The 16,965-nt window shown below is 41.6% G+C and overlaps 1 protein-coding gene across 1 annotated transcript; it reads left to right on the top strand.

The window, feature by feature from the left end:
* Positions 1-6,995: 6,995 nt before the first annotated feature.
* LOC118362902 (storkhead-box protein 1-like) lies at positions 6,996-15,444 on the top strand. The gene is made up of 2 exons (XM_035743622.2): positions 6,996-8,287; positions 14,424-15,444. The coding sequence occupies exons 1-2, from the start codon at positions 7,966-7,968 to the stop codon at positions 14,429-14,431; spliced, it is 330 nt and encodes a 109-aa protein (XP_035599515.1). The 5' UTR covers positions 6,996-7,965; the 3' UTR covers positions 14,432-15,444.
* The last annotated feature ends 1,521 nt before the right edge of the window (positions 15,445-16,965 follow it).

The following is a 16,965-nucleotide window of genomic DNA, read 5'->3' as shown; positions in this document are numbered from 1 at the left end:
CTAGTTAAAGGTGAAATTTAAAAAATAATAATAATAATTGACAGGGACTGGGAAACTGGTCAGAATTGAAGGAATGATGGAGATGGCTCTAAATACAGGGACATTCTTGAGGGAAACGTGTTTGTCTTTCAGAGATTTGAGACTGGGACAGAGGTTCACCTTCCAGCAGGACAATGACCCTAAGAATACTGCTAAAGCAACACTTGAGTGGTTTAAGGGGAAACATTTAAATGTCTTGGCCCAGACCCCAATCCAATTGAGAATCTGTGGTATGACTTAAAGATTGCTGTACACCAGCAGAACCCATCCAATTTGAAGGAGCTGGAGCAGTTTTGCCTTGAAGAATGGGCAAAAATCCCAGTGGCTTGATGTGACAAGCTTGTAGAGACATACCCCAAGAGAACTGCAACTGTAATTGCTGAAAATGGTGGCTCTACAAAGTATTGACTTCGGGGAGGTGAAGTTATGCATGCTAAAGTTCTGTTTTTTTGTCTTATTTCTTGTTTGCTTCACAAAATAAAAATATTTTGCAACTTCAAAGTGGTAGGCATGTTGTGCAAATCAAATGATACAACCTCCCCCCCCAAAAAAATATATTTTTTAATTCCAGGTTGTAAGGCAACAAAATAGTCAAAATGCCAAGGGGGTGAATACTGTCGCAAGCCAATGTACATACATGTACGTACATATATTTAAAAATATATTTCCTTTATTACATTTTAACCCTACCACTCCTCCCCTAATTGAAGTAAACTAGTGAACAACACTTAGGCCTCTACTTCCAGCTTATACATACTGTATACATTTTATGGTCACAGTCTATTTTACAATAGTTCTATTATGTTTGTTTTTACTCCTGTCCTTCCTCTACCCTCTCAACCTCTCCCATCTATTTCTGATGTCCATCCAGTTTGATTTCTATTTGCCATATCTTTCAAACTGTGTTCTTTCACAAAAGTTATTTTAACCTATATTTAGTTTTAAATTGAACCTTTATTTAACCAGGTAGGCAAGTTGAGAACAAGTTCTCATTTACAATTGCGATCTGGCCAAGATAAAGCAAAGCAGTTTGATGCATACAACAACACAGAGTTACACATGGAGTAAAACAAACATACAGTCAATAATACAGTAGAAAAATAAGTCTATATACAATGTGAGCAAATGAGGTGAGATATACAATGTGAGCAAATGAGGTGAGATAAGGGAGGTAAAGTCAAAAAAAGGCCATGGTGGAAAAGTAAATACAATATAGCAAGTAAAACACTGGAATGGTAGAAGAATGTGCAAAGTAGAAATATAATTAATGGGGTGCAAAGGAGCAAAATAACTAAATACAGTAGGGGAAGAGGTAGTTGTTTGGGCTAAATTATAGATGGGCTATGTACAGGTGCAGTCATCTGTAAGCTGCTCTGACAGCTGGTGCTTAAAGCTAGTGAGGGAGATGTGTTTCCAGTTTCAGAGATTTTTGTAGTTCGTTCCAGTCGTTGGCAGCAGAGAACTGGAAGGAGAGGCAGCCAAAGGAGGAATTGGCTTTGGGGGTGACCAGAGAGAAAAACATCCCCACAGCATGATGCTACCACCACCATGCTTTCACTGTGGGGATGGCGCTCTCGGGTTGATGAGAGGTGTTGGATTTGTGCCAGACATAGCGTTTTCCTTGATGGCCAAAATGCTCAATTTTAGTCTCATCTGACCAGAGTACCTTCTTCCATATGTTTGGGGAGTCTCCCACTTGCCTTTTGGCAAACACCAAACGTATTTGCTTAATTTCCTCTTGAAGCAATGGCTTTTTTTCTGGCCACTCTTATGTAAAGCCCAGCTCTGTGGTGAGTACGGCTTAAAGTGGTCCTATGGACAGATACTCCAATCTCCGCTGTGGAGCTTTACAGCTCCTTCAGGGTTATCTTTGGTCTCTTTGTTGCCTCTGATTAATGCCCACCTTGCCTGGTCCATGAGTTTTGATGGGTGGCCCTCTCTTGGCAGGTTTGTTGTGGTGCCATATTCGTTCGATTTAAAACAATAATGGATTTAATGGTGCTCTGTGGGATGTTCAAAGTTTCTGGTATTTTTTTCTGCACCAATTTGTAAGTCGCTCTGGATAAGAGCGTCTGCTAAATGACTTAAATGTAATGTAAATGTATGACCCAACCCGAATCTGTACATCTCCACAACTTTTACCCTGACCTGTTTGGAGAGCTCCTTGGTCTTCATGGTGCCGCTTTATTGGTGGTGTTGCAGACTCTGGGGCTTTTCAGAACAGGTGTATATATACTGAGATCATGTGACAGATCATGTGACACTTAGATTGCACAAAGGTGGATTTTATTTAACTAATTATGTGACTTCTGAAGGTAATTGGTTGCACCAGATTTTATTTGGGGGCTTCATAGCAAAGGGGGTGAATGCATATGCACGCACCATTTTTCCGGGGTATTTTTTGTTGAATTTAATTAAACAAGTTATTTTTTTCATTTCACTTCACCAATTTTGACTATTTTGTGTATGTCCATTACATGAAATCTGAACAAAAATCAATTTAAGTTACAGGTTGTAATGCAACAATGGTAATTATAGGCATTTAGCAAGACACCCCCAATAAAGGAGTGGTTCTGCAGGTGGGGACCACAGACCACTTCTCAGTTCCTATGCTTCCTGGCTGATGTTTTGGTCACTTTTGAATGGTGGCGGTGCTTTCACTCTAGTGGTAGCACACCGCCAGCACTAGAATGCTGGTGGTGCTTTCACTCTAGTGGCTCAGGTAGTGCAGCTCATCCAGGAGGGAACATCAATGCGAGATGTGGCAAGATGGTTTGCTGTGTCTGTCAGTGTAGTGTCCAGAGCATGGAGGCGCTACCAGGAGACAGGCCAGTACATCAGGAGACGTGGAGGAGGCCGTAGGAGGGCAACAACCCAGCAGCAGGACCGCTACCTCCGCCTTTGTGCAAGGAGGAGCAGAAGGAGCACTGCCAGAGCCCTGCAAAATGACCTCCAGCAGGCCACAATGTGCATGTGTCTGCTCAAACGGTCAGAAACAGACTCCATGAGGGCCCGACGTCCACAGGTGGGGGTTGTGCTTACAGCCCAACACCGTGCAGGACGTTTGGCATTTGCCAGAGAACACCAAGATTGGCAAATTCGCCACTGGCGCCCTGTGCTCTTCACAGATGAAAGCAGGTTCACACTGAGCACATGTGACAGTCTGGAGATGCAGTGGAGAACGTTCTGCTGCCTGCAACATCCTCCAGCATGACTGGTTTGGCGGTGGGTCAGTCATGGTGTGGCATTTCTGTGCTCGCCAGAGGTAGCCTGACTGCCATTAGGTACCGAGATGAGATCCACAGACCCCTTGTGAGACCATATGCTGGTGTGGTTGGCCCTGGGTTCCTCCTAATGCAAGACAATGCTCGACCTCATGTGGCTGGAGTGTGTCAGCAGTTCCTGCAAGAGGAAGGCATTGATGCTATGGACTGGCCCGCCCGTTCCCCAGACCTGAATCCAATTGAGCACATCTGGGACATCATGTCTCGCTCCATCCACCAACACCACGTTGCACCACAGACTGTCCAGGAGTTGGAGGATGCTTTAGTCCAGGTCTGGGAGGAGATCCCTCAGGAGACCATCCGCCACCTCATCAGGAGCATGCCCAGGCATTGTAGGGAGGTCATACAGGCACGTGGAGGCCACACACACTACTGAGCCTCATTTTGACTTGTTTTTAGGACATTACATCAAAGTTGGATCAGCCTGTAGTGTGGTTTTCCACTTTAATTTAGAGTGTGACTCCAAACCCAGACCTCCATGGGTTGATAAATTTGATTTCCATTGATATTTTTTGTGTGAATTTGTTGTCAGCATATTCAACTATGTAAAGAAAAAAGTATTTAATAAGAATATTTCATTCATTCAGATCTAGGATGTGTTATTTTTAGTGTTCCCTTTATTTTTTTGAGCAGTGTGTATATATTTGCCAAAAAATAAATGGTGGATTAGAAGTGATGCAGACAATTACATTGATGGAAGCTACAATATATCAGCAATATTAAAACTAATCTAGCCCTTAAAAAAAATAATTGTAAAAAAAAGGTCAATCAAGGGAGAAACATTCCACAGCTTTATTCAGAGGTAACTTGATCCTACTGTCCACTGAGTGTATATCATACCTGACAAATCATTATTCCCTCCTCAAATCTTGTTTCAAAACAGCACACATTACCAATTGTTAGATGAATTATGTTAGATCAGATAATAACAACAGTTATGAATGTTTAGTTACAGTATGTCTGATTTAAAATCTGGGGCAGACCTACTGACCATCAATGTAAAAAACTAAACAAAGGAAGATGAACACTCTTTATCAGTGTTCCCCCAACAGTACATGTTTTTGTTGTGGCCCCAAAAAAGGAGCACTGTGAAAAGGAACACGATCAGGTTCCACACTACTATAAACAAACAAAGCACTGAACAACTGACATTCTCTATTTCCTTTTGAGGACACAATGGCATTCCTGCTTTGAATGAGAGTCCCCTTCTTTTTTTCTTCTTTTTGGCAGTGAAAGTAGCACTCCTCACATGTCTTTGTTTTGGTTATTTGATAGGATAGATATAGAGAGGAAAGGTAGAGGAGAGAGTGTGTTCTGGATGCAGTGGTTTAGACTATTAGACCGTCATTAGACCACCGTTAGACCGCTTTTATACCACCGTTAGACCGCCGTTAGACCACCGTTAGACCACCGTTAGATCACCGTTAGAACGCTTTTAGGCCACCGTTAGACCACCGTTTGACCGCCGTTAGACCGCTTTTAGACCACAGTTAGACCACCGTTAGACCACCGTTAGACCGCCGTTAGACCGCCGTTAGACCGCTACACTACAAGAGTCCCTCTCTTACAATAATAACAGGTTTGGAACTTACTGAAAAGTGCTATATAAATGCAATGCAATCCAATTGTATCATCTATGAGTTTCACCTAAATACATAAACATTATTATACAGTACATTGCTATTGTATTGTTGATTTTCATGTTATAATAAGCTGTTGTGGTCACAGTATTGTCTAAACACAATGTGAGAATATTTCTTAGGCTTGGGATGTGTGAACACACCTAACATAAAAAAGTTAGAACGAAGTGATACATTTTGGACAAAGTGACACTTTCCTTCTTTTTCAACCCTAACTCATTAAAAACGTATCTGGTGACCTGAGGCTACTTCATGCATTTGTAAGAATTATCCCTTTTTAAATATGCCGTCTGTAAGATACTGTATTAAATACTCTCAACTATTGAAATAAAGCCTACCCCATGAATACTTTTTGAATACTTTCTACCTGAATGCCAGTGGCAAGTACTTCTTTCTAACTTTGGCCATGATGTGAAATATTGTTATATTGTTTAGAATTTCTAGGACAATAACCAATAGTGAATCAGGAATAAGCAGTTGCTTGAATGGAGAGTGTCTGGGTTGGCCTGGACTCTGACAGTAAATAAGCAACTTTACTTTCAAACACCATTTTTGAACATGTTCCATTTTTCAATATTTTCTCTCAAGGAATTAAATTCCTTCACGTACAAAGGCATTAATTCTGTAGTCCTGCAGATATTTCAGCATTTTGGCTTGACCTTTTTTTCTTTAGACCAGATAGATGGAATTGCTATTAATTATGGCCGGCCACTACTAATATTGATCAATTTGCTCAGTTGAGTAATTGCTTTTTAATTGCATAATTGAGTTGTGTTTTGTAATTCCACAAGAGGAATATGCCTACTATTCCTTAGTATGCCTACTATTCCTTAGTTCACTTGTGTAGCCCTACAAAACTGCTCAAATATGCAAGCAATTCTACAGTCTACAGTAGCCTGGCCTACAGTAGCCTAGCCTACTAAGTAAACATCATCCCTAGCCTACAGTAGCCTAGCCTACTAAGTAAACATAATCACTAGCCTACATAGCTTACAACAACATAGAATCAGAGCATTTCGTATTATTCTGTATGTAAATCCGAGACACTCCATTTTGTATTAATTGTGGATGTCCATCATCCATTTCATATGATATGTTACAAATTATATGGTACGAATTGCAGCTAGTACAATATGTTACAAATTGCAATTCGTACAATATGTTACGAATTTGCAAAACATACAATATGTTACAAATTTGCAAAATGTATGATATATTATGAATTCGCAAAACGTATGATATGTTACGAATTCCAATTTGTTGTGGCTAATGTTAGATAGGTGGCTAGGTCGCTAACGTTAACTAGCTGGCTAACATTAGCTCTAGGGGTTAAGGTTAAGGTTAGGGTTAGCTAAAAGGGCTAAGGTTAGGGAGTGAGTAACAGGTGCGCTCTCTCGCTTTAATAGCTGGGTGCTCTGCCATATATGACAATAACTCAAATGAAATTTCAAGTTCAAGAAACGAAATCCCAAGTTCAAGAAATGACGTTCCCTCATTTCACCTTTTTATTTTCGGCCATATAGGCTAACACATTTGGTCAGTTATGGATATTTCACCAGATGTATAAATGTGAAGCATCTGGTTGGCATTTCCACTCACTACCAAATATGGAGATGAGAGGAAACCCAGTGGCCGGCAGTGGGAGAAGATGGAGCAAAATGGATTTTGGCTAACATTCTGCCATTTATTTTATTTTATAGATGAAACATTTGATGTCCAAACAATTTAATGTTTCCAGTACTATAATCTGTATCAAACAGAGGATACCGCGTTTTGGTTTTGTAGACTTTACCCTTTGCCAAAGTATCTATAAAAGGCATTGTTTAGAAGGAGTGCAAGGGCGAAATGAGTTATTGCACGTGCACATTTCACAGAGTAGGCGTTCCCTAATGGAAATTCGCAAATAAAGACTAGAATGCATTCATAGGATCTCACTAGCTCGTGCTTGGCTCTACCCACCTCCTTGCTTGTTCTTCCCACCCACTATGATGAATTTACTCCCATTGGAAATGACAGGATCTGGTCTATCTTGGGGTAGTTATAAAAATATTTGGTATTTTATGTAACCATACCAACGGTAACATATCACATTTACATTTACTATGTTACGTCTAGTCTATGAGACCAGTCTGCCTACACAGGTAGTCTTTACTTCCATCGCCTGTCATTTGACTGTCAAATATTTTTTATTTTCACCTGTTGCAATGCCCCGGTATGGAGCTCATCATGTTCAGAGGGTTGGATCGAGGTGGAGTTACGGTCAAATATTTGGTGGTCCTGTTCCTCTTCGAATTGGCGTCTATGTTCTCAAAGAACCGAGGGGTTGAATGAGAATGGTATACACTAGGCTATGTGTCAGGCGTTTTATACAGAACAGAAGAAAGTGTAACCCAGTTTGGATGATTTATTCCTTTTTGGATGAATGCGGAGACGCGGTGCGCCCTCGTTGAATGGGAGGGAGGCTGCCTTTGCGCACCAAATGAAGTCATGAACGGCAGAACGATGAAGTCATCGCCTGAACTTGCAGCTATAATTTCTGTGCACTGATCGATCGATGTACACACACAGATGAGGGGTTCTCGCCGTCTTGGGAAGTGGGTCATGGAATAATCGGTTCACCTATTTTCTTTGTAAGGCTATATGTGAAAGCTTGGGTTTGAGAGTTAATTTGTCTGTTAAATTGGTATGCTACTGTCGCCTGATAAAAACGTTTGACATGTTTTGGTTCGTTTTTGGACACAGATAGTGACAACATTTATTGTAAGAATAGGCTATAGCCTACATTTCCATTTTGCGTGATGCAGATCAAATGTGTGCTGTCAAGTTTGTGTGGTAGCCTACAGTTTTCAATAGACCTAAATCAAGATTGAAACATCAGAAAGATGTGCTCGTTTTGTAAATATATCAAAGTACGGAATAAAACATGCTGTAAAACATGCTGCTCTGAGAAATTGGACGTTGTTGTCGTTCATGGTGTAGCGGAGAACGAAGCAATTTGAGACATGGATAAGTTTCTGCAGATCGCGCCTCACTCCCTGGGCATAGTGCTGTCTCGGGTTGGCGCCGAGGAGTCGCCCGCGGTAACCGACAAGCTCCAGCAACATCACACGGGCTACGAGATATTTGCCGATTTCAAAGCCGTCAACATGCAGCACTTCTGGAATAAGAAAATGACCGATGCGATATCGGAGACTTTCTTCCTAGGCTGGATTGACCAGGATGTCCTGCTAATCCAAGGGAAGGAACACCACCTCGAGGGGCTCAGAGAGGGATGGACGAGGCGGGCCCTCAAACCGCCCGGAGGGTTCGAGATCAAGTGCATCGGTAAGACTGTACTTAATGAATCTTAAAGGCTACCAGTGATTATGATCATAATACCATCCAGGCAGGTTGTCACTTGTTTGTTTGGTTTATTGAGTAGCTAAAGGTACATTTCAGGTCATCTGAACACTGTGGTGATCCTCTCTGCACAATAGGATAGTGCGGCTCAACTTTAATGGATAACAGTAGGCCTTTGTGACTGGGCACACACTGGTTGAAACAACGTTGTTTCCACGTAATTGTAGAATAAGGGTCGAATTGACATCTGTGCCCATTGGGATGTGATCAAATGGAATGTGCAAGACTCATGGCCCCTATGAGGAGTAATTGAGAACCCTGAGGCCAACAGAAGAGTAAAAATACATTTGAATTTATAGCCCTCCCTGTGGTTTGCTTAATTCCCACTTTCCTCACCATTGTTCAGCTAGTATGGGAAATATGTGTGATGGGACTTTGGAGTTTGTCTTGAAATGAGTGGGATATGTTTTGTATTTCAGTTAAACAATCAGAGCAGTAGATATTCACAGTGGTGTGTGTGTATACAGTGCCTTGCGAAAGTATTCGGACCCCTTGAACTTTGCGACCTTTTGCCACATTTCAGGCTTCAAACATAAAGATATAAAACTGTATTTTTTTGTGAAGAATCAACAACAAGTGGGACACAATCATGAAGTGGAACGACATTTATTGGATATTTCAAACTTTTTTAACAAATCAAAAACGGAAAAATTGGGCGTGCAAAATTTTTCAGCCCCCTTAAGTTAATACTTTGTAGCGCCACCTTTTGCTGCGATTACAGCTGTAAGGCGCTTGGGGTATGTCTCTATCAGTTTTGCACATCGAGAGACTGAAATTTTTTCCCATTCCTCCTTGCAAAACAGCTCGAGCTCAGTGAGGTTGGATGGAGAGCATTTGTGAACAGCAGTTTTCAGTTCTTTCCACAGATTCTCGATTGGATTCAGGTCTGGACTTTGACTTGGCCATTCTAACACCTGGATATGTTTATTTTTTAACCATTCCATTGTAGATTTTGCTTTATGTTTTGGATCATTGTCATGTTGGAAGACAAAAATCTCCGTCCCAGTCTCAGGTCTTTTGCAGACTCCATCAGGTTTTCTTCCAAAATGGTCCTGTATTTGGCTCCATCCATCTTCCCATCAATTTTAACCATCTTCCCTGTCCCTGCTGAAGAAAAGCCGACCCAAACTATGATGCTGCCACCACCATGTTTGACAGTGGGGATGGTGTGTTCAGGGTGATGAGCTGTGTTGCTTTTACGCCAAACATAACATTTTGCATTGTTGCCAAAAAGTTCAATTTTGGTTTCATCTGACCAGAGCACCTTCTTCCACATGTTTGGTGTGTCTCCCAGGTGGCTTGTGGCAAACTTTAAACAACACTTTTTATGGATATCTTTAAGAAATGGCGTTCTTCTTGCCACTCTTCCATAAAGGCCAGATTTGTGCAATATAAGACTGATTGTTGTCCTATGGACAGAGTCTCCCACCTCAGCTGTAGATCTCTGCAGTTCATCCAGAGTGATCATGGGCCTCTTGGCTGCATCTCTGATCAGTCTTCTCGTTGTATGAGCTGAACGTTTAGAGGGACGGCCAGGTCTTGGTAGATTTGCAGTGGTCTGATACTCCTTCCATTTCAATATTAATCGCTTGCACAGTGCTTAAAGCTTGGGAAATCTTTTTGTATCCAAATCCAGCTTTAAACTTCTTCACAACAGTATCTCGGACCTGCCTGGTGTGTTCCTTGTTGTTCATGATGCTCTCTGCGCTTTTAACGGACCTCTGAGACTATCACAGTGCAGGTGCATTTATACGGAGACTTGATTACACACAGGTGGATTGTATTTATCATCATTAGTCATTTAGGTCAACATTGGATCATTCAGAGATCCTAACTGAACTTCTGGAGAGAGTTTGCTGCACTGAAAGTAAAGGGGCTGAATAATTTTGCACGCCCAATTTTTCAGTTTTTGATTTGTTTAAAAAGTTTGAAATATCCAATAAATGTCGTTCCACTTCATGATTGTGTCCCACTTCTTGTTGATTCTTCACAAAAAAATACAGTTTTATATCTTTATGTTTGAAGCCTGAAATGTGGCAAAAGGTCGCAAAGTTCAAGGGGGCCAAATACTTTCGCAAGGCACTGTACGATGACGTTTGGGGACATGTGAAGTTCAACCGCAGTTGTGTCTAGTCGCTCACTCATAAATGCTTTGAAAGTCTGAACAAAATCTGCTTTTAGGGAGAGGTAGGCTATTTGTGTGTGTTTTTTTAATGCACTGTAAGCAAGAACACAAATACCTATCGGGAAACACCATTGTTTTGTCACAATTGCTCCTAACTCAAATCAGGATTTGGGAAGAGACAAAGTTCAGGACCATGTAAACATCTCTCTCTCTCTCTCTCTCTCTCTCTCTCTCTTACTCACTCTCTCTCGACCACATCAACAATTTCAAAGGGATGGGAAAGTTGCCAAACAGTCAAATATTGATTGAGAAAAAGTGGGATATTCTGTGCTTATTTGTCCATGGACGGGGATACCATGCCCTCCCTGACCTTACCATCGAAGCAGCAAGCATTGTTAAGCTTTGGAATGTTTCCCTGACAGCTAAAAAATATCCACAGACAAATACAGTCTCTAATCTAATGAGGTCTCTATATTAATGCTCATGCAAGTTGCTAGTGCTTAATAGTCTTGCTTGGCCGGCGCAAGTGCTGAACATACTACGGATGGGGAAGACTGTGTGCTGACCCACCTTTCATCTGACAAAACACAGTCATACCATATCAGGTTCATGTCTTACTGAGTGATGGAAGTTGAATTCATATTCACAACAGTCAATAATCACACGCAAAGGTGAGGAAATAGAGCTTTTGAAATTGAAAACAATGGTTGGCTTTGGATAGCAAAGTTCAGAGTCACAAGTTGGTCTAACCTATTAAGTTTGTTTGGTTGGAGTAAGCTGGTCTAATACTCCCATGTCTGGAGAAACTAAGATGGGGTTTATAATCACTGACAGATTACAGAATTTTCCAAATATTTCTAATTCCAATGGTAAGTCATTCTATTTTGTATGTGGCTCTGTTGGACATTTTCTGATAGTGTTTTGTGTGTGGGCTGTACTTCAGCCCACAATACGTATCACATTCAGTACTTTATTCTGCATAAACCTCTCCCATAGATGTGTGGGATGGCCATGGTTACTTAGACTAGTTAGAAGTCTAGGAAAGTTGTTTCTGTTTAATTGGGATACAGTGGGGCAAAAAAAGTATTTAGTCAGCCACCAATTGTGCAACTTCTCCCACTTAAAATGATGAGAGAGGCCTGTAATTTTCATCATAGGTACACTTCAACTATGACAGACAAAATGAGAAACAAAATCCAGAAAATCACATTGTAGGATTTTTAATGAATTTATTTGCAAATTATGGTGGAAAATAAGTATTTGGTCACCTACAAACAAGCAAGATGTCAGGCTCTCACAGACCTGTAACTTCTTCTTTAAGAGGCTCCTCTGTCCTCCACTCGTTAACTGTATTAATGGCACCTGTTTGAACTTGTTATCAGTATAAAAGACACCTGTCCACAACCTCAAACAGTCACACTCCAAACTCCACTATGGCCAAGACCAAAGAGCTGTCAAAGGACACGAGAAACAAAATTGTAGACCTGCACCAGGCTGGTTAGACTGAATCTGCAATAGGTAAGCAGCTTGGTTTGAAGAAATCAACTGTGGGAGCAATTATTAGGAAATGGAAGACATAAAATCCCAGAACCACACGGGGGGACCTAGTGAATGACCTGCAGAGAGCTGGGACCAAAGTAACAAAGCCTACCATCAGTAACACACTACGCCGCCAGGGACTCAAATCCTGCAGTGCCAGACGTGTCCCCCTGCTTAAGCCAGTACATGTCCAGGCCCGTCTGAAGTGTGCGAGAGAGCATTTGGATGATCCAGAAGAAGATTGGGAGAATGTCATATGGTCAGATGAAACCAAAATATAACTTTTTGGTAAAAACTCAACTCGTCGTGTTTGGAGGACAAAGAATGCTGAGTTGCATCCAAAGAACACCATACCTACTGTGAAGCGCGGGGGTGGAAACATCATGCTTTGGGGCTGTTTTTCTGCAAAGGGACCAGGATGACTGATCTGTGTAAAGGAAAGAATGAATGGGGCCATGTATTGTGAGATTTTGAGTGAAAACCTCCTTCCATCAGCAAGGGCATTGAAGATGAAACATGGCTGGGTCTTTCAGCATGACAATGATCCCAAACACACCAACGAAGGAGTGGCTTCGTAAGAAGCATTTCAAGGTCCTGGAGTGGCCTAAACAGTCTCCAGATGTCAACCCCATAGAAAATCTTTGGAGGGAGTTGAAAGTCCGTGTTGCCTAGCAACAGCCCCAAAACATCACTGCTCTAGAGGAGATCTGCATGGAGGAATGGGCCAAAATACCAGCAACAGTGTGTGAAAACCTTGTGAAGACTTACAGAAAACGTTTGACCTCTGTCATTGCCAACAAAGGGTACATAACAAAGTATTGAGATAAACTTTTGTTATTGACCAAATACTTATTTTCCACCATAATTTGCAAAGAAATGAATTACAAATCCTACAATGTGATTTTCTGGATTTTTTTCTCATTTTGTCTGTCATAGTTGAAGTGTACCTATGATGAAAATGACAGGCCTCGCTCATCTTTTTAAGTGGGAGAACTTGCACAATTGGTGGCTGACTAAATACTTTTTTGCCCCACTGTACATGTATATCTGAGGTCTGCTTGTTCCTCCCCCTTTCCATTCTGAACACACACAGCATGCTAGTAGATACCTTCAGACTTCCAGTCACTGCACTAACGCTAGTTAGCATTGGCTCGCAAAACAGCCTCTAACTACCTTCATACTGGACACAGAGATATACAAATGGTATCCACAAGACTCTTGAGAGTAGATCATTTTTAATCATTGCCAAAATCCTGAAGTATCCCTTTAACGAGGGTTATCTCACCTGCCAGAGTTTTTGTTTTTGTCAGTTTCTGTTAGGTGCAATTGTGAACAATAGTCGTGTCAGACATCAAATAAATCTAATAGGCCAATAATAATTAGATGCAGATCAAGGATCAATTGTCCTACCGGTGATGTGATTAGATGTCCATGCACTCAACATTTGAAGGCCTGAAAACCAAAGGGTTTAGGTTGATCAAGCCATGTGGGGTGGGCTTGCCATTTGTAGAAGATCGAAAATCACATCAATTATTGTTTTTACATTTTCGCTTTAACCAGACAAAACTTGAAATTTATATTTGATGCCAATTGTTTGTCATATGGTATTTGGCTGATTTATAAATTGCTGTAGGGTTGAGATGTCGTCAGTCCTGAACCATGTCTGGAATTGGTAAGCTACTGAACAAATAAATACCACCCAAGAGGACGTTGTGTTTCTTTGAATGTCAAAGCTCTTGCATGTAATCTGATTTGTCGATTGCAGCATCCGGCAGCAAATGTTTTTTGCTAGTATGTGTGTGCATCCGTTGACATGTCATTGTGGTAGTCACTGAGTAACGAGGAGCGTAGTTGATGCAGCTGCTCCATGTGCATACCCGCTGGGTACAGATGTAAATACAACGTCTATTCCACATTGGTTCAACGTAATTTCATTGAAATTACTTGGAAACCACATTGATTCAACCAGTGTGTGCCCAGTGGGTAGGTACCCTTCGTTCCCGACTCTATTTATCTGGCCCAATTTGACAGAGATAGTGGAAGAATGTTGTCACTGGTTTTCTCAAGGTTAAAACCCACACACAACCGTTGAATTGAGGAGGGAAAGGTGCGTCCCACCTCAGCAGGAAAGCCCATAGAAGCTGTGACTGTGGGCCCTATTCGATGAAACTTTTTAACCGGTTTACAGGTCAAGTCAAAAAACAACATCCAAAACAAAATGTGCATTCCTGTACTCAAAGAAACAATGTTTTCAGATTGAAACCAAAAGAAAACTACTGTTAGTGGATTGAAACATGCTTTTTCTCGCTGTGTGGAAAGCCTGTTGTTTTTCAACATTTCAACTGGAAATCTGGTTACAAGTTTAATTGAATGAAAGCCCTTTGTTTCCATTTGCAGGCTTCTAAACAGAGGGGCTACGAGAAGTGTCCTATGCAGGAAGGAAAGTCGAGTGTCTGTTCAGGAAAGGAACCATGCTAAACACTGAAGCATCATTCTCCCCGGTGGAAGGAAGAGGAGGGGCCTGGAAGAGAGAATTGGGGGAAACGATAGACAGAAATGATTCTGGCAGCATATCCCAAGTGGTAACAGGAATGACTCTGGCTGTATTTCCAAAAGGGTGACAGGAATTAGTCTGACAGATTTTCCCAAGAGGTGGGTTGGGGCCCCACTGATGTGTTGAGAGGAATTCCTCACTAGGGTTGCAACTTAAGACTGGGTACCGTCCAGAAACATGCTTAATTATTTTAATTTTTTATTTAACCAGGTAGGCTAGTTGAGAACAAGTTCTCATTTACAACTGCGACCTGGCCAAGATAAAGCACAGCAGTTCGACACATACAACAACACAGAGTTACACATGGAATAAACAAACATACAGTCAATAATACAGTAGAAAAAGCCTATATACAGTGTGCAAATGAGGTAGGATAAGGGAGGTAAGGCAATATATAGGCCATGGTGACGAAGTAATTACAATATAACAATTAAACACTGGAATGGTAGATGTGCAGAAGATGAATGTGCAAGTAGAGATACTGGGGTGCAAAGGAGCAAGATAAACAAATAATTACAGTATGGGGATGAGGTAGTTGGATGGTGTCACGCCCTGGCCATAGAGAGGCTTTTTATTGTCTATTTTGGTTAGGCCAGGGTGTGACTAGGGTGGGAGTTCTATGTTCTTTTTTCTATGTTTTTGTATTTCTTTGTTTTTGGCCGGGTATGGTTCTCAATCAGGGACAGCTGTCTGTCGTTGTCTCTGATTGAGAACCATACTTAGGCAGCCTGTTTTCCCACTATGGGTTGTGGGTAGTTGTTTTCTGTTTTTGTGTCTGCACCAGACAGAACTGTTTCGGTTTTGTTCATTCTCTTTGTTATTTTGTTTTGTGTTCAGTTTAAATAAAAATAACATGAACACTTACCACGCTGCGCTTTGGTCCACACCTTCTACATACGACGACCATTACAGATGGGCTATGTGCACTGATCTGTGAGATTGTAGATTGCAGATTGCAACACCGCCCCCTTTGGTAGTTCTTTCTTGTCGGAAAATGTGATAGTTAGGGATGGAAATTTCAGGGTTTTTGGTGTTCAGAACTGGTCGTCTAGTACGTTCGGAACAGAGAGTTAAAGGAGCAGGTTTCTGGGCACCATAGAATAGATTCAAGGCATAATGTACAGCCAAAGGTATGGTAGGATGTGAGACACATTGTAGGTAAATCTAGGCATTGAGTATTGATGAGAGAGATATTGTCTCTAGAGACATTTAAACCAGGTGATGTCACCGCATATGTGGGAGGTGGAACTAACTGATTGGTTAGTTCCATTGAGCAGGGCTACAGGCTCTACAGTGAAATATTTTAATTTGACCTTTATTGACCGTTAAGAACACATTCTTATTTTCAATGACGGCCTGGGAACAGTGGGTTAACTGCCTGTTCAGGGGCAGAACGACAGATTTGTACCTTGTCAGCTCAGGGGTTTGAACTCGCAACCTTCCGGTTACTAGTCCAACGCTCTAACCACTAGGCTACGCTGCCTAGTGGTTAATCACTAACCAGGACAGTAATAGACAAGGCATATTGATATTAGAGAGAGGCATGTGTAGCCGAGTGATCATAGGTTGCAGTGAGTGGTTGGGCTGGCTGGAGACACGGCGGTTCAGACAGCTAGCAGGCCGGGACAAGCAAGCTATGAGGAGGGCCTTAGAGGGACGTCGCGACGGAGGAAAGTCACCAAAGCCCCATATACTACCCACCATTGCGACCTGTACGCTCGTTGGCTGGCCCTCGCTTCATATTCGTCGCCAAACCCACTGGCTCCATGTCATCTACAAGACCCTGCTCGGTAAAGTCCCCCCTTATCTCAGCTCGCTGGTCACCATAGCATCTCCCACCTGTAGCATACGCTCCAGCAGGTATATCTCTCTAGTCACCCCCAAAACCAATTCTTTCTTTGGCCGCCTCTCCTTCCAGTTCTCTGCTGCCAATGACTGGAACGAACTACAAAAATCTCTGAAACTGGAAACACTTATCTCCCTCACTAGCTTTAAGCACCAACTGTCAGAGCAGCTCACAGATTACTGCACCTGTACATAGCCCACCTATAATTTAGCCCAAACATCTACCTCTTTCCCAACTGTATTTAATAAATTAATTTATTTTGCTCCTTTGCACCCCATTATTTTTATTTCTACTTTGCACATTCTTCCATTGCAAAACTACCATTCCAGTGTTTTACTTGCTATATTGTATTTACTTTGAAACCATGGCCTTTTTTGCCTTCACCTCCCTTCTCACCTCATTTGCTCACATTGTATCTAGACTTGTTTATACTGTATTATTGACTGTATGTTTGTTTTACTCCATGTGTAACTCTGTGTCGTTGTATCTGTCGAACTGCTTTGCTTTATCTTGGCCAGGTTGCAATTGTAAATGAGAAC

Source organism: Oncorhynchus keta, chromosome 29, assembly GCF_023373465.1.
Source record: "Oncorhynchus keta strain PuntledgeMale-10-30-2019 chromosome 29, Oket_V2, whole genome shotgun sequence".
Lineage (NCBI taxonomy): Eukaryota > Metazoa > Chordata > Actinopteri > Salmoniformes > Salmonidae > Oncorhynchus > Oncorhynchus keta.
This window is presented reverse-complemented; position numbering and strand designations above follow the sequence as displayed.